A 24,076-nucleotide genomic window follows, 5' to 3' on the forward strand; every position below is an offset into this window, starting at 1 on the left:
ATAATATTACTGACGATATAAACATCTAATTTTGTGAAACATGGAAACATGCGTGAAAAGTCTCGGATAATTGCAATAAATTAGCAGCTAAGCACCTACACAAAATGTTTTGTTTAAAAGTCAGATTTTATTGTTGGAACATTATCTGTTATAATCCAAAGAATGTGGTGCAAAATGCATGTTGCCTATTTTTTCTCGAGTTCTCAAATACCAAACATTGTGTGAATTAAGTAAATAGTGTGCATCAAAAGACTAGTTTTAAAACCTGTACTACGTATTCAGAGTGTTTAAAAACGACCGCCATCTTAATTATTGCTGAAAACAATAAATTTCTTTTTTACGCAGTAAAGGACAAATTCTAGACAGAATGAGCACATTTACTGTTATGGGGATAGAAGAGAGTAATATTCCGTGAAATAAAATCTTTCTTTTTCTTCTTAACATAAGTAAATTGATTCTTTTGCTTGATGTTTCGGATATTTATTTCTGGTTGAATACTTTGTCGTCATCTGTGTGATTCCAGTAAATGCATTTGCCTTTCAGTCCTCAGAAGCAACACTTTTTTGTACCTCGTAATTAATTTATAGGACAAAGTTCAGGACTTGTTTTCTCAAGGAATCCGACGTAAAACTCATGGTCTGAATCGTCTTATCGCTGTCTTTTTCAGTCACATTATTAAAATTATAAATGAGCTGCTTTGGCGGGGCATAAATCCTATAGGATGTCAAGGACTCACATCCATATTCTGGCAAACAGGTCACGAAAAGTACGCCTGCCAAATAGCCGAATTATATATTTTTGAGGTCTGCAGTGAAGAGAGGATTTTGCTAAGCCAAACGTCGTTGCTAAGCGATCTATAGTCGACAGCCATTGTTAAACAGCAGTTGATAGTCTGTGAAATTAGTATGGATGGTGCCATAGGCTGCAACGGCCGAAGGAAATAAATAGTACATTGAGCAAACATCTAAAACCATCACACAGAATAAAAAATCACAATTCAGAAAGTGTTTACGTTATTTTGTACTAAAATACTTAGTTTGTTAGTCGGTTAGTCATACACCTATATAATATTTAAATAATATTAAATATGAAAGTATTGTTTAAATCTGAATCCACTGTTATTTCATAATTAAGATTATTTCTCGAATATTTAAATGTACATAAGTACTTACAATGATTCTTACTTTGTAGTTTATATCATTCGCTTTCGACATTTAGCTACGTCGTGCATTGGACATGATTCATAAAATAATTGCAGTTGTTCGATTTGAGGTTTTTACAGCCGTGAGTATGAAGATTTCTGTCTTCTGGGTTGTTGCGTAGTGTAGTCTGGTAGATGTCCATCAACATTTCAGAGGTCATGCTGCCTCCGTCATCAGGGCAATGATTCATTGGTGGACATCTACCAGACTACACTACGAAACAACCCAGAAGACAGAAATCTTCATAATTGCAGTTGACACTTTACCTGTTGTCTAGCTTGAGTGGGACTTGGCCTCTCACACGCAGGAGGGAATATTTTCTTTTAGTGTTTTTGAGACAATAACGCTGAGGAGAATATTTACACCTATGAGAGAAGAAAATAGCAGAAACACTGAGAAATTTGCATATGTCTAGCGAGGAGTTTTATAATTTGTATTATTAACGAAGCGTTTGCTGTTAGGGCCGTCAAATCGAGAAAGATTTGATGAAAAGTTTCACGTAGCTCTTTTTCATATGGTAATAAATTATCAGGTTCCACAAATGACGTGGAATTTCATAAACATCAAAGAAGTCTGAATATTAATTTTCCAAGGAATCTAATGCACGAATTTCCACCGTTTGTGTTTTCCATTTATCAAACTTATTATCGCAGTTCGCAAGTCTTTTGCCTGTTTCACAGGTTATTTAACGACGATCTTTCAATTTCGAGGTTTCTAGGTTCTATGGTGAAGCGAAAGGAAGTGGGAAGAAATTGTTGTTTTATTTAGGACTTGTGGAGAGTCTAAAGAAACGCACGGATGATGCAAACAGGAAAGTTATTTTTTTATTTCTATTTGTAAAAATGCAAGTAGGCCTATATCACCCAGCTGTTTTGTCTCTGCTTATGATTTTTGTGTGTAAAGTTGTTCTAAGGAAGAAGGCGAACGAGACGACGAGTACAGGTCACTCTCGTTATACGCGCTTTCGCTATCCGCGGTTTTCTTTCTGTATCATGACGAGCATCAATATCCCATACGCGGCCAAACTTCAAATACTTTTATCTGCGTCGAACTTCCTTCAAGCGTATTAAGGAATGGCATGCAAAAGATGCTCTTAGAATCTAAAACTCTTTACGAAACGTACCCATGTGAACACAGAATGTCGATAAGTGGTGTCCATTTTCATTAGAAACAAACGTTACAAAGAATATAAACCACTTCAACAAGATCATTAGGGGAATTTGATATACAAAATCTTAAGTTAACTTGTACCTGGGTAGCCCACTCGACTAGGTAAGTGTTAAGAGATACAGACGTTATCTGTAACAAACAACTTCATATCGCAAGAAGCTCAACATAAAATGACAACTTTATCATATCTCTATGAAGATAAGTGTACGCCTATTTGTAACTGCGCCCCAGTCGCAAATACCAGAACCGATCACTCCAGAAGATTTAGATGAAGGAACTGCGTTTGTTTCACTTAAAGAGAAATTTCCTCTTGCCGATTGTTATTAACGTCGTTGTTTAAAATACTGAACTGAACGACTGGTGGTGTTGTGGTGTGAACATATAACTGCTCTGTAGAAAAAAGGGAATGAAATTAGCCTATCGCTACAGAAAAGAAGATAATTGTGTTTGTGAATATTGACAATTTCATTATCATAATACCAATATGGTTGCTGTTCGTGCTCTTATTACCGTGCTAGAAGAGAAAATGTACGGACTCTGAAAGTTACGTAGCCAAGACTTGAAAATCGATAGTTCTTTATTAAAATGGCGTTTACCGTTACTGAACAAAAATCCTTTACAGCGTTTATTACATATCTGAAATTATTTTAAAAACAAACACGTCTTTGTCATACATCAACTCTTCATGCACTTACGTATAATTTACACTCTCATAAATATTTTAATATTATTTAGATTTAATTGTCAATTGTACATATTTCTAAGAGACAAGGCAGTTATTTATTTTATTATAATTCATTTCCATAAATGAATTGTATTTTTTTGAGATGTCTGTTGTTTCCATCAAAATAAAATAAAACACTACGAGGCATTCGATTGTAGTGAACGAAATTTGTTTTGAACATCAAAGTTGGTGTCTGTGTAAAACTAATTAACCGCCTGCGCCATGGGGGAAACTACCGAACAATGGAGGGCCGCAATTGGCCGATGGAGTGGCGGAAGACCTGGGAAGTATATGATTATGGAAAATTTCGCTGGTAGAAAACGCGATAATGACAGTTTCAGGTGGTTCAGCTGTTTTCTATTGGCTTCGCTCCTTGTTATCGGCTGTGTTGAACTGAATCCGGGCCCAAACGGTGTAGAGGTAAGAACAGAAATTCTTTTAACACACATTTATGCCCATGTTTAAGTTTCATAGGGAACGTTACGCATTGAATGTCATGGGGATTCAAGAAATATAATCCATTTTCATAGGAAGTGACTTGAACGTCGTTAAAATTAACACAAAGCAGATTTAACAGGAGATTCAGCTGCTGATATTATAATTTCTTGTGGGGATGTAAGGGGTTTCTTGTCAAGGTGAATAACTTTCAATTGCTGAAGAAATTGTGTGAAAATAAAATGTCGGGAAGGATAATGGAGATAATAATAATAATGAAACCGGCCATATTAGCATGAAATAGTGAATTATAACGTGCACCAAAGTAAATGCAACCCAACAACATTCACTTGCTCCAGAGCAAAAAATTATATCATAAAGTGGTCTAACCCCGTATAACAGACCTTTCCAGACTTTGTTCGTGGTTACTGGTTACTAGGGCGTTGCTCACGCCAGTTGCAAGAAAGTTGTGCAGGTGCAAACATGGCTTATTCGCAAGGAGAACGTGTGTCCTTTCCCTTTTCCGATCTTCGTGAAACATTTTGCAATGCATATACTCACAAGGAAGTCCAAATAGGACAACAATGCATCGACTGGTAACAATGCTTTGGGAGGTTCTCGATTGTTTTGAGAGGCAATTAACGGTACCAGAATTTTTTCTTCATTTCATTTCTCTGTTGGAACAAATGAAAAGTGCTGCTGGTTTCACCAAAATGGGGCCATGGCCCAAACTGCGAAAACAGCTGTTTTATTGCAAAAATTATTCTGCGAGCACATTGTTGGAAGTGGGCGCGGTGATACCTTATCTTTCGAAATATTCATGCATGGGAATTTCTGAAACAAAGAATTTGTTATAATATCTCGCGAAGCTTGGAGGAACTGAAAGAGACTTGCCAACATTGACCCGGAAACACTTCGAAAAGTCGCGTAAAACACACTACATATTTGGATGTTTAATTTCTACAGAGCTCTGGACGTTCTCAGCATTTGCTGTAACTCTGTTCTATAAATTCTCGCTAACAATCAAGAACAAAGTGGGAAAATGCAGTCTGTCTTGTTGTTATACATGCCACCAAAGCATGCAAATACTTTGGTAATTCATATTGCGTCCTAAGCGTACCTTCCTGTATATGACAAATGTATAAATTTTGCGAACTGGGAAATCACTACCCAGCTGTATCTACGTATGATGTGTATTTTATCATAAATGACATCATCTTATTTCTTTCGTAACAACTAAAGGCCTACCAGTGTAAGACATTTCTTTCATTGCAGTTCTGAGTATGGCAAACACTTTTCTAGATTATTCTACATGCAGAACGTGACCACAAGACACTTTGGCTGTGCCAGTCATAGATCATGATATACCCAAAGAATCCTTGCGCCACAATCATTCGATTCCAAAGAAGGATGTCTTGTGACAATTTCATAAATTTCTCCTACAAAGTTATTGTTTACTTATCAGGATGTGAAGTGTTAAACAATTGGACTGATACTAAGCCTTATCTATAATCTTTTATGGTTATAAATATTATCTTACATTCATACAGACAAACAGTTTAAATGGGTTTCTTTAATACGAGGCTCGTCCACAAAGTACGTTTCCCTGGGGCCGTTTACAGAAACAAAACACAATTTCATGGAAATATTTATTGCAACAGATACAGCAAGTGTCCAGCTATTTTTAAACATATTCGCCACCGGAATTGAGACATTTGTCATACCGTGGGACCAACTTTTGAATACCTGTGTCGTAGAAGTCTGCCGCCTGGGATTGGAAAAACTGTGTGACAACCATCTCCGCCTCTCTGTCATTCTCAAAACGCTGACGCTGACCGGACAGGAATTTCTTGAGGTGTAGGAAAAGATGGAAATCACTGGGAGCGAGGTCCGGGCTGCAGGGTGAATGATTAAACACCTCCCAGCTGAACTCCTGCAAGAGACTTGCTGTCCGTCGAGCCGTGTGCGGCCTAGCGTTATCGTACAGGAAGACAATACCGGCACTAAGCATCCCGCGCCGCTTGTTCTGAATGGCCCGTCGCAATTTCTGCAGTGTTTCGCAGTAACGCTCAGCATTCACCGTCTCACCTCTGGTTAGGCCCATAGACCCGGCACAGCTGACGATGAATTTCGATCGGCGCTATGCTCTGTGCATTCAAAAACTTTATCAATGACCGCACTTCACAGTCGGCGGGAGCTGGAATAAGAACCTCCAACTTCAACAACAGCTGCAACGATGCTACTTTGAGAACGCGGGAAGTACCGTTAGTGCATGCGCCATGTTACGTCATTGCTCTATCACGTACGCACAGTCGCTTCTCGCAATATAAGGTTTGCTAGCTGTGGGACGAGTGGGAAACTTACTTTGTGGACGGGCCTCGTATATCGTGTATCTTGATAAAGCTTTAGTAATTTAGTAATTCAGAATAATTTTACGTCCGTCTACTAAAGTTATGTTTCATCTTAATAAAGTAATGAGTAACCGCACATAATAATTCATTCCTTTCGCAAGATTGGAACGTGTGTTTTTTGGAGTATATTGAAATTCCAAAAGTATTCCTTATGCCACATCAGCGCGATGATATCAGGAACTAAGGAAATAACTGCTAACTAACTAACTAGATGGCTGACCGAACCCGAAGGTTCATCACCGAATTAACCAAAGCCCTCCACCAGACCCTGTCCTGGGCCAACAAAATCCAGTTTCCTTCAACTCCTATCTCCCATAGATCCCGCCTGAGATTATCCTCCCATCTACGTCTAGGTCTCCCCAGCGGTCTCTTCCCTTCAGGTTTCCCAACCAGTACCCGGTGCACACCTCTTGTCCCATCCATGCGCGCTACATGTCCCGCCCATCTCACTCTTCTCGACTTAATCACCCTCACAATACTGGGGGAGCAGTACAGATTTTTAAGCTCGTCATTGTGCAGTTTTCTCCACGCCCCATCGTCTTCCCTCTTAGGCCCAAATATCCTCCTCAACACCCGATTCTCAAACACCTGCAATCTGTGTTCCTCCCTGCAACAATGTAAATTAAGTTATTGTCATGAGAGTGGCTCAACAACGATGAAGAAACAAGACAGACAAATAAATATTGCAGAGCCCACATGTTGTTCTTATCACACCAAATGGTTAAGAACTCGTAAAAACTACCATTTTATTGGTCATTTTATGTAGAATGCGTCTTTTACTTCGTCAACAGCCATGGAGATGGAGGCAGTATGTTCCTCCTTAATGTTGGTATCTTCCCAGAAGTTCACACGACGTCATAACTGAGAACACTAACATAGATATGTGAATTATTTATTCCGAAACCATGCTTAATTCTTTCGTAAGAAAACATTGGCTTCTCACTTATTATCTATCTTAGCCTGTGTGTGACTGTTCTAGACATCAGAGTTAACCAGGAAAATGGTGTGAACGTTGTCCGGGAACCTCGCCGACGGAAATGTCCTCGAGCTCGTAGTGTTTTAGAATGACTGCAAACATAATAACTGGGCTTTAAGATAGAAGGAATCAATAACACTAATGTGTAGGCCAACAGAATGCGAAAATGTTTACTAATATATAGGCCGTCCAACACACTTTCGAGACACGTAAGCCTAATTTCATTAATTATTAAGCAGAAACATGGCTGTTATGCTGGTGCTATTTTAGCTTTCAGGACGAGCTCACATAGAAATAATTGGAACGGGAACGACTGTGGGAAAAACCCTTGTAAATTTCTTGTCACGTCACCAGCTTATCATTCATATCAGATAATTTGAAGTGCTATTGTTGGCGACGTTAAAATACATGGGCCAGTGCGAAATAACCTGTAAAGTCTATCTACGTATTTTGACAATAGAGATTACTCTATTTTGAGACTGTTAAACGTCAAATATAAGAATGTTTCGAATTATTTTGCGTTCTTCACACAGAGTGAACGCATATAAGGACGGACTTGTTCGTCCGTTTCCATGTTTTTTCTTCACTAAGACTGAACGGGTATTTATAATGCGAAACTTTTAAGATATATCTGGTCGGAAAATACTCCAGAAACTGATCTCAAATTTTTTTATTGATACGCCTTGCCAGCCTCATTCGTATAGAAGTACGAGTCATTCAAGAATGTTAGTGTATTGGGGCCAAAGTTAATTTTCAGGTATCTCTGTGTTCAGATATGTTATCAATTCTGGACTGCAGGCCAGACAGTTGCAGGTAAATAAATTATACATTGATCTAGCCTATTTCAAAAGTTTTCTGTCTCTTAAATAGAGAACACTTTTTATATTTGTAATCTAACCTATGTCTGAGAATATGCAATTGCCAATTGATGCGACTGCCTAATAATTTAAGGTGAGTGTATGCTAATAATCCTACAGTATCTCAAATCCAAATAGGCTTGTAATAGTATAGAAATTTATATTATTTGTTAATGTACTTGTACTAGTATCCGTATTATAGAACACAACGAGAATAAATTTGAAGAAAGATATGTAAGTATAAGCAATGTAAGCAGTATAAAATAGCCTAAAACTTGGGGATAATAATTTTACTCCAAAGATAAGTTAACTTTTTACGAAATTCGACAAACAGCCTTGATCATAACGATTCATGTGTCAAAGTATGCAATTCAATGACGGACTCATATGGACAGTGAAATAGATCCATACATTAAGTCGGAGGATGTTGACTAACTCTGTAAGAACATCAAGAATATATTTAATATACCGAGTCGGTGTCATGAAACAAACAGGTATTAATGTGGCACGTTGTTCCGAAATGAAGTCACTTAATTGCTTTTTCTTCAACCAGGACAACCCGGCCACGACCTACCAAGACGGAGCTCTTCCCAAGTACATCAAGAGACCTGGTTCAGTTGGAATAGAAGGAGAGTTGTATGGCATCAGACTGGCTTCGTTCCTCTTCGCGCGGGGCCTCAACAAGACAGAGGAATTCCATCTGGCTTCAAACGTCGACGACGCTGGGGCCTTTGATGACGTGGTCTTTAAGTACAGATTGAAAGGACAAGATATTTGTAAGACGTGTTTCATACAGCTTAAGCATAGGAAAACCAAGAAAGTCGAAAAGCCAATTCTGCGCTCCAACCTCTTACACCTGTCTGGAGATTTCAGTTTGTTCAAATATTTTGAATCGTACTGTGAAATTAAACGGAACGTTTCAGAAAATAGTATTCTGAAAATGTATGGATCGTTTGTTGACTTCGAGTTTATAATTTACACTAATGCCAGTCTGAAAGGCGGCATTGAAGTTAGAAACGACAAAAACCTAGTGAGCATATTGAGTTCAGGGCCAAATGACGGGAAATATGTGACTTTCGATAAGAAATCTGGTAAAGATGTTTTCGACTTTTTTAAAGAACTGTTAAATTATTATAATTTTCTGGTGCAAATGGCAGCATATACAGATGAAGAAATTAAGCAAGAAATAGAGAATAAAATTAGCAACTTTACAAACGGTGACATAAAAAAGAAACTGGAAAAATTAATATCTGAGCCGAGCAGTGATGACTTAGGAAAACTGATCAAGGAACTGGAGAAATGTGATTTTTCATTATACGAAGAATTCTTGCAGAAAGTGAAAATATTTCAATGCCAGGCAAATGAAAGTTCCTTCGTGGAATTAATTAAGAAAGAACTTCAGGAAGCTTGTCATACATCACCTTCAGGCACAAATTCCATCTACGAAAATCTCAAACAAGTTTTGGAAAACTGGTGGAAAGAAGAAGGAGAAGTAGATAGGCTCAGCGAAGGTTCGCGTCTCTGGCAAAATATCAAACAGCTTTGGATTGAGAAGATAAAGGAATTATCGAAAATAGACGTTCAAGGATCCATTGAATTTGGTATACGTTTCACTGAACAACATATGCAACCACTGTCTGAAGCCTTGCAACGCAGCAAATTATTAAAAGTCATTACCAAAAAAAATTGTGGCACTTTATCCAAATTGAAAATATATCAGGCTCTCAATTCTTTAGCTCAAGAAAATTCATTATTTATTAGTTTAAAATCTTTACTGGATCGACGTGAAGAAATTCGTGAATTCTGGCCTTGCAAGTGGAGTTCTGTCTTGGTCATTGACTGTGAGGAAGGCTCTGACAATGTTGATAAATATTTGGCCGATATTCTTACGGACATATTGCATCTCCCTCAGAAAAAGTGTGTTGTAATTTTACAACATAAACACCCACATTTGGCTCCCCAACTGGAAAATGTATACGCGGAGTATGAAGATGACTGCAATTTTGTTGACTTGGATTACAAATCACAGGAACTTGTACTGAAAAGAACTGTTGACTTTCAAGGAACGGAGGTCCCTTTAGAGGCACTGATAGGTAAAGACCCTCTTGAAGATATAAAACAGAGTATAAACTCACAAGCTTTGTCTTTATTGCTGGGTAGGGAACAGAAACTGTATATTGGTAGAAAGTTGACTGATCCTCCTAGATGCTACGTCTCACGCATATTGGAGCATCAGGTGCGTCTGAATGATGATATTCTGAATTTACCAGACACCAGTAATGCGTTGGCAATTACTGGGTTAGAACCGTGCAAACTGAAAAAGTACTTACATGACAGCGAGAAAATATATGAATTTAAATTTGATAAAATATCAGGAAACTACAGCTTGAAGATTGTAGACCCTTCCAACAAGCCTATAGGACATCATAATGTTTTTCAATCAGTCAACCCAGAGGAAGTTAGATACGTTATTCTTGGAAACAAACACCCTGAAAGTAACTTTAAGGAACTGAAAAAGTTTTGCAAAAATGTGCATTGGGTTCATGTGAAAGGCGATTTCTTTGTATGGAGAGACTCAAGCAGTGACATTGATGTCATCCGCAAATATATTGACAAAACAAAATGCGAGTCGAATGACGTCAGGAGTATATTGGAGCACAATTACTCCACCATGTTGCTTGCAGCCGAACCAGGAATGGGAAAATCTACGTTTCTCTCCCACATGGAACATGAAATAAAGAAGTGGAAACCTTCGATGTGGGTGCTAAGACTGAATCTAAATGATCATACGAGTACACTGGAAAGTACTAAATTTGAAGAAGAATGCACCGACAAGTGCAAGGAATTCCTGTGGAAAGCCGCTCATTCGATGGAACAAAATGCTTTGGAACTAGAAAATAAAATATTCCTACATGCGTTGGAAAAGACAGGGAACGTAGTTGTAATGTTAGATGGATTCGATGAAATAAGTCCATATTACAATGGTAAGGTAGAGAAGTTAATAAGAGAAATAAGGAATAAAATTGATTCGAAGATTTGGGTTTCATCACGTTCCTCCTACAAGATGAACTTGGAGAAGATCTTGATGAAATTTGCTTTTACGTTACGGCAACTCACTAGGGAAGAGCAGATTACGTTTTTGGAACAGTACTGGAATAAAACAAATGAAGAACTGAACCAAGGAAGTTTGCGATATTTCGCCGAAAAGTTACTCAGGTCGACCTCAAAGAACTTCAGCGACAAAGATGGAAACTTTACGGGCATTCCATTACATACAATGATGTTAGCTGAAGCCTTTGAAAATGAAGCTAAAAATTATTGCTTAAATGGGAAGGTTGATTTACCAGAAAACTTCAATTTACTCGATCTGTTTAGGAAATTTACGGAGAAGAAATGTGATATTTACTTGGAAGAGAAGATTGCAATGGATTCCTCAAAACCTAAGGCAAAAAAGTTGAGAGAGAAGTACGTAAAGAAACACATAATTCCAGCTTTAATGTCGTTGTTCTCCCGCGACGAAGTCAATCGGCTCCTGGATACAAAAGTTACCACTTTGAAAAAAGCAACGAAATTCCTTCAAAAAGAAGAGGTAGATCAGTGTGGAATGATAAGTAACTTTACGGATAGCAGGCCGCGTTTTATCCATCGATGTTTTGCAGAATATTTTTCTGCCAAATGGTTTAAAAAGAATTTTTCTATGTCTGGCAATTTCATTTCGGACACTCTTTTCAACCCTACGTACGAGCTAATACGGAATATTTTCGACAGGATGCTTGCAGAAGAATTCAGACTTCATGTTGCTGTTTTGAACAATGACCCGGAAGCTGCGAATAAGTTGCTGGGGGAGAAAACAGATGTGAACAGTGTAGACAAGGGTGGTAGAACTGCGTTGCATTTGGCAGCTTCGTACAATAGCATAATAATAAACAGACTGTTGTCAGTAACAGGTGTTGATACCAACATACCTGATGTAGTCCTTAAGTGGACACCGCTGAGTTACGCTGCAAAAACAAGATCATGGATGGCTGTGGACAGCTTGTTACAGGGTGGCGCTGACGGTAATGTGCTTATTGAATTTTATCAGGACCGGGAGTGGAGACGGGCAGCACTGTTTGAATGTGCAGAGAAGGGACACAGAAACTTGTTGGAGTTCATATTGAATTCCGGATTTGATGTTAATGAAGAACTGATTAGTGGAAGTATTTTTAATAATTTCTCTCTTCTTTATATAGCCTCACAGTATAGCCAAGAGGGAGTTGTAAGACTTCTTATTGAAAGAGGAGCTGATATTAATGTTCAAAACTTCGACTATGAAACTGCTCTTCACTTCGCTGTTGAACGTGGTAATGTAGGCATTATGACGTTATTAGTAGATAAAATAATGCCTGTCAACGAAACTAGTACAGGCGGCATGTCTCCGCTATACGACGCAGTTGGCCGTGGTAATCTGACAGCAACAGAATTTCTAGTCGAAAGAGGCGCTGATTTAGAGGTAGCTGACGCATTTGGCCGGACTCCGCTGATGGTGGCTGCATCCGGTGGCCATCTAGAAGTAGTTCGTTATCTTGCAATGAATGGAGCAGACGTAAATGCTTGCACCAATAATAAAACTGCTTTGCTCTTGGCAACTAAAGGGGCACATTTGAACGTAATGGGTTTCTTACTGGAACAGGGCGCGGATATTAATGGCAACAATGTTGAACGAGGCATGAGTCCGTTACAAGTTGCAATTGAGAATTACGACTTACAGACAGTGAAGTTCTTAATTGAAAGAGGAGCGGATATTAATGACAGCAATTTTGAACGAGGCATAAGTCCGTTACGACTTGCAATTGAGAAAAACGACTTACAGAGAGTGAAGTTCTTAATTGAAAGTGGCGCTGATATTAATGTTCGCAGCTTCAAAAATGAAACTGCTATTCACTTCGCTGCTCAAGCTGATAATGTAGACCTTATGACGTTATTAGTAGATAAAGGAATGTCTGTCAACGAAACGTGTACTCGCGGCGAAACTCCGCTACACGAAGCAGCTCGCCATGGTAATCTGAGAGCAACAGATTTTCTAGTCGAAAGAGGCGCTGATATTAATGTTCGCAGCTTCAAAAATGAAACTGCTCTTCACTTCGCTGCTAAAGCTGATAATGTAGATATTATGACGTTATTAGTAGATAAAGGAATGTCTGTCAACGAGACGAGTACACGCGGCAAAACTCCGCTACAGAAAGCAGCTCGCCATGGTAATCTGAGAGCAACAGAATTTCTAGTCGAAAGAGGCGCTGATATTAATGTTCGCAGCTTCAAAAATGAAACTGCTCTTCACTTCGCTGCTAAAGCTGATAATGTAGATATTATGACGTTATTAGTAGATAAAGGAATGTCTGTCAACGAGACGAGTACACACGGCGAAACTCCGCTACATGAAGCAGCTCGCCATGGTAATCTGGGAGCAGCAGAATTTCTAGTCGAAAGAGGCGCTGATATTAATGTTCGCAGCTTCAAAAATGAAACTGCTCTTCACTTCGCTGCTAAAGCTGATAATGTGAACCTTATGACGTTATTAGTAGATAAAGGATTGTCTGTCAACGAAACGAGTACACGCAGCAAAACTCCGCTACACAAAGCAGTTCGCTATGGTAATGTGTGTGCAATAGAATTTCTAGTCAAAGGAGGCGCTGATTTAGAGATAGCTAACAATATTGGCCGGACTCCGCTGATGGTGGCTGCATATGATGGCTATCCAGAAATAGTTCGTTATCTTGCAATGAATGGAGCAGACGTAAATGCTTGCAGCTATAAAGAATCTGCTTTGCACTTGGCAACTATAGCGGAACATTTGGACGTGATGTGTATCTTACTGGATCATGGTGCGGATATTAATGGCAGCAATGTTGAACGAGGCACAAGTCCGTTACAACTTGCAATTGAGAATAACGACTTACAGACAGTGAAGTACTTCATTGAAAGAGGAGCTGATGTCAATTTCTGTAGTCGTGATGGCAGCAGATCGCCACCTTTACATCTCGCAGTGATTTGTGGTAACTTGGATGCTATGAACTGCTTAATAGAGGCAGGTGCTAATATGAACGTGCGCGATCGGAAAGGCTGCACTCCACTACATCACGCACTTTCTTACAAACAAACTGAATTCGCAATGCATTTGGTGGAGAATGGTGCAGATGTAAATATTCCGGATGCTCGCGGAACATCACCTTTACAACTTTCTGTGATTAAGGACAACGTAAAATTTGCAAAACTCTTTTTGAAGTTTAATCCTAACGTCAATTACCAAGGGCCCAAAAAATTGCCTGCGCTCTCAATGGCCATCAGACTGGGAAGGATGAACATAGTTAATTTTCTAGTGGAAAATGGCGCCGATATTAATCTTCATGATAACCGCGGACAAACTGCACTGCATGCCGCGGTTTGGAAAGGGGAGTCCGGTCTTGTTCAATACTTAATAGCCCGAGGAGCAAATGTAAATATTCCGGATTCTGGCGGAAGATCACCTTTACAACTTTCTGTGATTAAGGACAACGTAAAATTTGCAAAACTCTTTGTGAATTTTAATGCTAACGTCAATTACCAAGGGCCCAAAAAATTGACCGCGCTCTCAATGGCCATCAGACTGGGAAGGATGAACATAGTTAATTTTTTAGTGGAAATTGGCGCCGATATTAATCTTCGTGATGACCGCGGACAAACTGCACTGCATGCCGCGGTTATGAGAGGGGATCCGGGTCTTGTTGACTACTTAATAGCCCGAGGGGCAGATGTTAATATTCCAAATATCAGATTGGAAACTCCAGTAGATTGGATTTATTCACTTCAATGGGAAAATCCAGCCGACCACTTAGAACGTCATAAGCGTATGTCAATACCTGATTTACCATTGCTTGTGGACCTGTTTACAACTGAAGCGTTTTGATCAGAAATAGTTCTTCTGATGCAGCCCCCACTGCGAGAAAAACGCAAAAGACTATATACGTATAAAACATGTTCTTGATTACACTGCTGATAGCAAACTAATTATGCCTCTTTTATATCTAAAGGATAACGGCTTTAAGAAGGTATCATATACAAATACATAAATATTATTTATTTTTACCATGTATTATTAGCATGTAAGGAGCCAGAATGGCGTATTGTAACAAGTTGTTTTGTTTTATTATAAGTCTATTATAACGTAAAGCATAATTCTGTAAGTTCCTGGGCCGATATTACAGTTCGTTAAAAACTTCAGAGATGCTGATTTGCTTCATACAACTAATAAGCAATGCTAGTAATAGAACATCAACATTACAGGTCCTCCGCAAAGCACTTTCACAGTTTGCTGGATCTTTGTTCATATCATTGCTAAAGTATTCTTTATATTCTGCAGGAACGACATCACTTATCATCCCAGAATCAGTGGTTCTAGCAACTTTTACGTAAAATGTCACAATTAACCAATGACACACTATTGAAGCTAGGAAATTAATCTGTTTTTTACAAGTGGGATATTACTATACCACTGATATCAAATTCTTATTATTCTACAAAAACATACCTTCTGATACTTGGGTATTCATGATGATGATGTTAGTGATATATGGAATCATTATTGTCTAAGAGTAAATATTGTCCTTTACTTACAAATAATACGCTAAATCAAATGCTTATAATAACTGAAAAACAAAATATGACCAAATAAAATAAAAATGGACTACCCCCAGCAGTCCTTGATTTCCAAGGTACTTCAAATTAAAGGAATTGTTACAAAATTCAATTACACTATCTCTAGATTTTAATAACCTAAACTCTCTAAACATCTTTTGTATTATAACATTTAAAACACTTGATTGTCAGATGTTTATATATTTTCTGCTCTATTGTCTGGTGGTTTTAGTACAAATTGATTCAACGGCTTACCTTCACTTTAAATTACAGTAATTACCTCTTCGTAAGAATAAGAATCTTGGCTTTCGAAGTTTCCAACTTTCAGAATATCAACAGAAAAAATTTAGAATTTTATTATGATAGAGATCGTATTTTACCTTAGAACTAATTAGTTTTGCAAACTAAACACAACGGCATCTTCTTAGGTGCAGTATCCATATAATTGTATTGTGTTATTTTGTTTTATTACTTTTAATGAATTCTTTCAAAACGTCATGCTCTTCAATTTTATAATTGCATCAAGCACTATGTTCCACTTGAAGATGGCCCTTCAAAGTTCCGAATCATATGGCTTGGTTATCTGTCTTTTTGTATTTCTTTAACGTTTTACATTTATATTAGTGTTCCCTAGGTGGATTATTTGCTATTATTTATATTTCTTCATTTATTTTTCTTTGTGTATAATATTGTTTCTATTTTGGGTTTGCGTGTATTTGGCTGTTATATTAAATACTGTACTATTAATTAATATATTATTGTACCTAAATATCGAGAATAAAACAATACGAGAGAATATAAGTGGCTTTAATTATTTTTAGAGTATGAATAAAGTATATTTTTGGGTATTATAAATGTATAAAATTACTGACGATATAAACATCTAATTTTGTGAAACACGGGGAAATGCGTGAAAAGTCTCGGAAAATTGCAATAAATTAGCAGCTCTGCACCTACACAAAATGTTTTGTTTAAAAGACAGATTTCTTTGTTGGAACATTGATCTGTTATAATCCAAAGAATGTGGTGCAAAATGCATGTTACTACTTCTTTTTGAGCTCTCAAATACCATACATTGTATGGATAAAGTAATATGTGTGCATAAAAGACTAGTTTTAAAACCTATACTGCGTATTCAGAGTGTTTAAAAACGACCGCCATCTTAATTATTGCTCAAAACAATACATTTCTTTTTTACGCAGGGAAAGACATTCTAAACAGAATGAGCACATTTACTGTTGTGGGGATAGAAGTGAGTAATATTCCGTGTTTCTGAATCTCCATAGGATTCAGTCAGCCGTGAAATAAAATCCAATTTTGTGAAAGTCGATTAAAACTCTATACACTACCAGAGTTTCAATAAGTTGGATGTATTAACACTAAAAGTTAATAAGCTGGTTGTTACCCCAACTGAACAACCAATTATGACGATTACATTCTACAAGTGGACGGAGCTCCCCCACCCCCATTTTCACAGGAATGTACGAGTGCTTCTCAATCGTGTTTTTCCACAGCGCTGGATCGGACGTGCTCCTGCAAATGGAGACAACAACCTTCTCCCTTGGCCACCCCGTTCGCCAGATCTTACACAGTGCGATTTATTTCTTTGGGGGTTCGTTAAAGACAGCGTTTATGTACCACCATTGCCCTCGTCCACCCATGAACTTCGTGATCGGATAACGCATGCACTGCAAGCCATTACAGCGGACATTCTACACCGGGTCTGGGATGAGTTTGATTGCCATGTGGATGTGTGTCGTGTGACCCAGGGTGCACGCATTGAAGGATTGTAATTAATGCATTAGAAACTTGGACAGTTGCCGCCGCTGACGGTGTATGTTGTGCCCGTGTGAGGTTAGAAATAAATTTTTTATTTACTTTTGAATCCGCACCGTTCTTTTGTGTATACCCTGTAGATTCGAGAGCCTGGCAGATAGCTTCAACGTTCGCTTTGACTTCTAGACCCCGCGTTATTTTAGAAAGGAACCGTTTTACAATACACGCATTCAGTAGACTTACATATAACGCTGTGATAGCCGAGATCAGAGGTTTAACGACGCTAATACAAAATTCTTGTTCCTATACGCCTAGGGTATTCGAACAAACTTTATACACATTTATCATTTATTCAACGCGAGTTACATGAAGTGTTCATATCATCACTAATGAACTGAACTAACTAACTAGATGGCTTAGGGAACCCGAAGGTTCATCACCGAATTAACCAAAGCCCTCCACCGGTCTCTGTCATGAGTCAGCAAAATCCAATCTCCAATGATCTGTGAATCCCGGTCAAAAAGTCATTTACAAGACTATTTCTTTCCTCTTACCAAACTCTACACCACTTATGTTGCTGAAAGACATGAACGTTGGTAAACCAACGTAATATAGAAATTTTAAAATTTAGAATATTATAAAGTAGTATATGTAGTAATATTGCCATAAAGCGACCCAACGAAATATCCTCGAAGCTATATAATTGTTTTCGGGTGTCATTACAGATTTGAAACAGCAAATGTGGATGTTCTGGTGATTAAACCATCTATTCCCCCACCCCCTGGTTTAAAAAGGATGTGGAAACTTAAAATCCGAAGTTGGCGACTATTCCTCATAATCCCTCTCCATAAACTCTGTCCGAATCTCTTAGACTTCCTCTAAAGTACGCGCAGAAACAAAAGTGAGACAAAGGAAAAGAAATCAGTCTCAAACTCTTGCTGCAGATGCTGAAGTTCTTTCGGAGCTGCCCTTCCTTCCACTGTTTTATGTATCTGTGGACCCTCCTGAAGCACGTGCGATATTGGATCCAGAGTCAATTGCGAGTAAGTAATGAGCGGAAGTTATAGCATTGATGCGACTTCTCGTTCTTTTGGTGGGTGGATGAATAACCCGATATCCACCCTTCTAAGTAATTTCCCCGCAAATGACCGAAGGAATAAAAGAACACCATTCAGCAGTATATTCGTTTATTTATTAATTTTCTGTTTTATACTCGTTCTTCTTCCGGGCATATATTAAAATGAACTTATACAAGACACTTGAAGGAAACATGTCCAATGCAGAGAATATGGCCTAGTTACCGCCATACGCACACCTTAACAGGACGTCACAAAAAAAGGAACGTGAGGTCACAAATATCGGCCAAGTTTTGTTTGGTGACGCAGTCGCCAACTGCGCGGCGTTACATGTTTTCAGACGCCATTAAATATCGGAAGAAGAAAAGAAACAACTTGCTTCTAATTTTTATAAGGAGACTAGAGCAGGGCGCTCCTTTCGGAGCTCCTAGGGGGGTTGGTCAATTTTGTAAAACGCAACCAACCTTGGTTAGTCCCGAAGGGGAGTTAGATTAGTGTCTCATTCAAGTGTTTTTACCCTTGAGTAAGAAACTAAACTAACCCGCCCGAATGGGGGGTTTAACCACTTGACCAAAACACCAAAGGGGGTTGGTTGCGTTTTGAAATCTTGAGTAAACACTAAACTAACCCCCGTGTATAAACAAATATAAGGTGATATTGTTGATGACGTCATTTTTTGACAACGATGGCTAATCCTTTCGGAGCGCTTCTTGTAATCTGATATTTTACTTCTTTACGTCGCTGATCAGAGGCCACACAGTTCTTGGTTAGTCAACTTTCTACGTCCAAACCCACCCTTGCAAGTCTTCTTTTTTTCTATTATGTTTTTTGTTGAATAGTTCTGATGTTTTATTTTATTAAATCGCTGTTCAGTGGCCATCTGTTCTTGATCAGTCAACTTTATACGTCCAGCAACACCATTGCTAATCTTCGTCTGTTTTTCCTTTTCTCTTCTGTTCTTGTTGTATACGTTTTTCTATATTTATCAATGTAACTCTCCCTTCGTATTTCATTATTTATTTAATAGGTCTGATGGATTAGTTCTTTACGTCGCTTTTCAGAGGCCAACTGTTCTTGGTTAGTCAACTTTCTACGTCCAACCCCACCCTAGCAAATCTTCGTCTGTTTTTCTACGTGTGTTCTTAATATGGTCTCGTTTAACAATGTAAGTCTTCTTTCGCTTATCCTTATTTGTTAAATAGATCTGATGTCTTAGTTCTTTACATCGATGTTCAGAAGCCAACTGTTTTTGGTCAGACAACTTTCTACGTCCAACCCCACCCTTGCAAGTCTTCGTTTGTTTTCTTCTGCTCTTCTGTTCTTGTTCAATAAGTTTTTCGCTTTTCTTCATTTCTTAAGTATGTCTGATGTTTTAGTTCTTTACGTCGCTGTTCAGAGGCCAACTGTTTTTAGTCAGACAACTTTCTACGTCCAATCCCACCCTTGCAAGTCTTCGTTTGTTTTCTTCTGCTCTTCTGTTCTTGTTGAATAAGTTTTTCTGCGTTTATCAATGTAAATCTCCCTTCGCTTTTCTTTACTTGTTAAGTAGGTCTGATATTTTAATTCTTTACGTCGCTGTTCAGAGGCCCACTGTTCTTGGTCAGTCAACTTTCTACGCTCAATCCCACCCTTGCAAATCTTCGTCTGTTTTTCTACAATTGTCGTTAATATGGTCTCGTTTATCGATGTAATTCTTCTTTCGCTTTTCTTTATTTCTTAAATATGTCTGATGTTTGAGTTTTTACGTCGCTGTTCAGAGGCCAATTGTTCTTGGTCACTCAACTTTCTACGTCCAACCCCACCCTTGCAAATCTTCGTCTTAAAATCGATCATAATAGTTTTCGTAATCGTAATATATCGAATGAGTATCACTTTACCTTGTTGCGGTTGTTGGATTTGGTACTTCAAATACTTGATAACGTCTTCTTTCACTTTTCTGATGTTTTAGGCCAACTGTCAGTCAATATTCAAGAATGCGATGTGCTGCTGGAGCAGTGATAATACGACTGGCTTGATAGTTTTTGATCTCTTTGTTGTGAAGCGGTATTTGTTTACTCGGCATTGTGTTCCACAACAATGCCGAGTAAACAATTATCTGTTGGCATTGTTGATGACGTCATTTCTTGTAGACAACGACTAATCACAAATTTTTATAGTATAATAATAATAGAAGAAAATTAACGCGCTATTAAAATTCGTGAACAGAAATAATATTAATTGCTACATGCAGAATGAAAACGGAAAGTTCTGTACTTTTATTCAGTACAACTGGATTTTTCATCATCCTTTGTTAGATATTCTTCTGGCAGGGATAATGCAAACATAACAAGTGCAAGTTACATGGCCCAATTCCCCCCTCCCAAAAATTAACCTACTCATTTTTAAGGATTACTTTGATGACGTCAGAGAATTCTTCATGCGATTAAATATCATGGACCGGCCTGAAAGGATTTAAAATGTTTACAAACAGGATTCAGGTTTATCTTTTTATAACAAGGATTTGTCACTTCACTTTAAGTTAAATATATGAATATCCTTTTTGCTGCTTTCAGATTAAAAAGTAAAAATATTCCTTAATAACCTTATGAATTTCCATGTATTAACTATTAAAACCTAAATGTATAATATATATCTATATATTTTTTATATATATTTAATCAACACAAACATGACGCATTTAAGCTACAAAAAGCTATAAATGTATAATGTTTCGGCCATACTAGGCATTCTCAGGTAAGTATAGATTTAAGAAGTTAATATATTAACCATGCAAAATTATATATATATTACAATAAAAACAAATTACAAAATTTCGTTGAATGTATAAAATGTTTAAATTTGTATCTGTAGTCATCAAAGGTCATGCGATAAAAATGGTTTACGTAAACAAATACAAGAATTATGATATATGTTGTTACAGAATAAGATTAACTTTAGATATAATATATTTCAGCTGTTTCAATGTGTTGGCTTTTGGTTAGGGTTCCTTGCAATAGTGATGGCGGGGTTATATATTATTTGATTCGCAAGGGGACTTCATGTGCCGAATTAAGCGGGAGACAAGTGTGGGAATATGATAAGCTGCCTCCCGGAAAAGATTACATATATTTTTGTTACTTCAAGAAGATTTTTAAAATATGTAATAGACGCTTCGAGCAACTGAAAACTAATGTTTTAATAATAAATTGGTGTGGATACGTGGAGATTAATCACAGAGCTGCCTGGCCAAATACAGAGCCGGGCGATAGGTAGGGGCGCCGATGGTGTTATTTCCTTGTGGATCTTCGGGAGCCAATGCAGTCTAGGAACTCCGTGGCCTCAGATGTTCGATGACCTCGGGAAGCGATGGCTGCTTGAGAAGGAGAACAGTCTTCCGTCCACGGTAACCTCCCGTATTTGACTCCTGAGCCAGCACTTAGACAAAAATATTTTAGGCCTTGCTCCGAAAACCTTCAGTTTCCTTCGGCCTGTGAGAATGCCTCGGGACTTAAGACTCCTGGCGTGTATAGTGCGCCCTGCGAATGCGGTAAAGTCTACATCGAGCAGACCGGCCGATCCATCGATACCAGAATCAAGGACCACCAGCACTACTTCCGTCTCGAGTATTTACACAAATCCGCCGTGGCCGATCACAGTATCAACCTGGGTCAACCAATCAACTCCAGAATACCACAATCCTTAACCACCAAATCCAAATACAAGTACCGGATGATCAGGGAGGCAATTGAGATCAAGCTAAGCACAAACAACTTCAACAAGGAGGATGACCGCCTGAACCGATCATGGAAATTCTTCATCAGCGCTCTCGAAGGTTAATCAAATCTAAAATGGCGAGAGTGGAGGGCAGATATTCTAAAACGTTTTTAACAGCACAATATTATCTACTCTGCGACGCACTTCTTCTACAAGCGATTCACAGCTCAACTATTTCCGCAATAACGAAAGCGGATTCTTGACGGCAGTAATGAAACACAACAATGCCGAGTAAACACATAACTAACAATTAGTTTCTTAGGTAACATAACAATGCACGCAGGAGTTCATATAAAAGCTGACCATTGTTGTCGGTCCATATTTACATTATTGATATGGATCTTAAACATCTTCGTTACGCTTTTTTGCCGAATGACCCTTCCGTATAGACGTATTTACGTCAAAAATAAATCTTAAAATCGTTTATTCACTATCATCTGATACCGTAAACACTCCTCTTGTGAAGCGTGCTTGAAAGAGATCATCTGATTGAAGAATCACTAAGAACAAACATTAACTGAGTAAAAGACAAGCTTTAAGATACAAGACACCATGCTACAGCAAAGCTCCCTGAACGTTCTGAACCATCGCGAGCCGATCAATATCGTGATGCACACACTGTTATCAATCAGACTATAGAGTGCCGTGAATAAATCATTGGAGGACAAATGGGAGAAAACCTCTTTTGATTGCTTGTGGAATGACTGTGTCTGATGTTTGCCGCATCTCATACACGGCTCACAACACTGAAATGTTTACAATGTAAACAATATACAAGAGCACACCACCTCATTGAATTAAGGACCGCTTCTGACCACCTTTCTACTCAGTCTAAAAGACTCTAAGAAGGCTTTTAACTGCATCTTAAGTATCTTTCATAAGATTTGGGATTTTCACAGCGGTGAATATGAAGATTTCTGTCTTCTTGGTTGTTGCGCTGTGTAGTCTGGTCGATGTTAACCAACGTTTCAGAGGTCATACTGCCTCCATCATCAGGGCGATGAGTATGAAGATTTCTGCCCTCTGGGTTGTTGCGCTGTGTAGTCTGGTCGATGTTAACCAACGTTTCAGAGGTCATACTGCCTCCATCATCAGGGCGATGAGTATGAAGATTTCTGCCCTCTGGGTTGTTGCGCTGTGTAGTCTGGTCGATGTTTACCAACGTTTCAGAGGTCATACTGCCTCCGTCATCAGGGCGGTGAGTATGAAGATTTCTGTCTTCTGGGTTGTTGCACTGTGTAGTATGGTCGATGTTTACCAACGATTCATCGCCCTGATGATGGAGGCAATATGACCTCTGAAACGTTGGTTAACATCTACCAGACTACATAGCGCAACAACCCAGAAGACAGAAATCTTCATACTCACCGCCCTGATGACGGAGGCAGTATGACCTCTGAAACGTTTGTAAACATCGACCAGACTACACAGCGCAACAACCCAGAAGACAGAAATCTTCATACTCTGATGATGGAGGCAGTATGACCTCTGAAACGTTGTTTAACATCGACCAGACTACACAGCGCAACAACCCAGAGGGCAGAAATCTTCATACTCACCGCCCTGATGACGGAGGCAGTATGACCTCTGAAACGTTGGTAAACATCGACCAGACTACACAGCGCAAGAACCCAGAAGACAGCAATCTTCATACTCTGATGACAGAGGCAGTATGACCTCTGAAACGTTGGTTAACATCGACCAGACTACAAATCGCAAGAACCCAGAAGACAGAAATCTTCTATCTTTCATAAATTTAACTCTTGAGAAATGTGGGTTAGACGAGAGAACATGACCTCCATGAAAGATAAACCAACATATTCTCTATCAAGAAAAAAAGAGACGGTTCAGTCATAATTTCTTATCGAAAACTTTCAGTATGTTGCGGTAGATGGTATATCGGCGAAACCAGCAGACCTCTGGAGGTACGCTTAAAAGAACACAAATATAATTTCAGACAGGGTCTGCTGGAGAAATCCAGATTGGCCCAACATGCGTACGAAGAAGATCATCATGTCTGTTGGGATGGGGCCAGAGTATTAT

At 38.6% G+C, this 24,076-nt stretch overlaps 1 protein-coding gene across 1 annotated transcript; it reads left to right on the forward strand.

Annotated features, from left to right (window-relative positions):
• The first annotated feature begins 2,786 nt into the window (after positions 1-2,786).
• LOC110840668 (uncharacterized) lies at positions 2,787-15,540 on the forward strand. The gene is made up of 2 exons (XM_022085875.2): positions 2,787-3,516; positions 8,329-15,540. Exons 1-2 carry the CDS (start codon positions 3,319-3,321, stop codon positions 14,698-14,700), a joined length of 6,570 nt encoding a protein of 2,189 aa, XP_021941567.2. The 5' UTR covers positions 2,787-3,318; the 3' UTR covers positions 14,701-15,540.
• Positions 15,541-24,076: the final 8,536 nt, after the last annotated feature.

This window comes from Zootermopsis nevadensis, unplaced genomic scaffold (genome assembly GCF_977971745.1).
Source record: "Zootermopsis nevadensis isolate Lab colony 2312 unplaced genomic scaffold, Znev_1.0 Znev_ptg000053l, whole genome shotgun sequence".
In the NCBI taxonomy this organism is placed as follows: Eukaryota; Metazoa; Arthropoda; class Insecta; order Blattodea; family Termopsidae; genus Zootermopsis; species Zootermopsis nevadensis.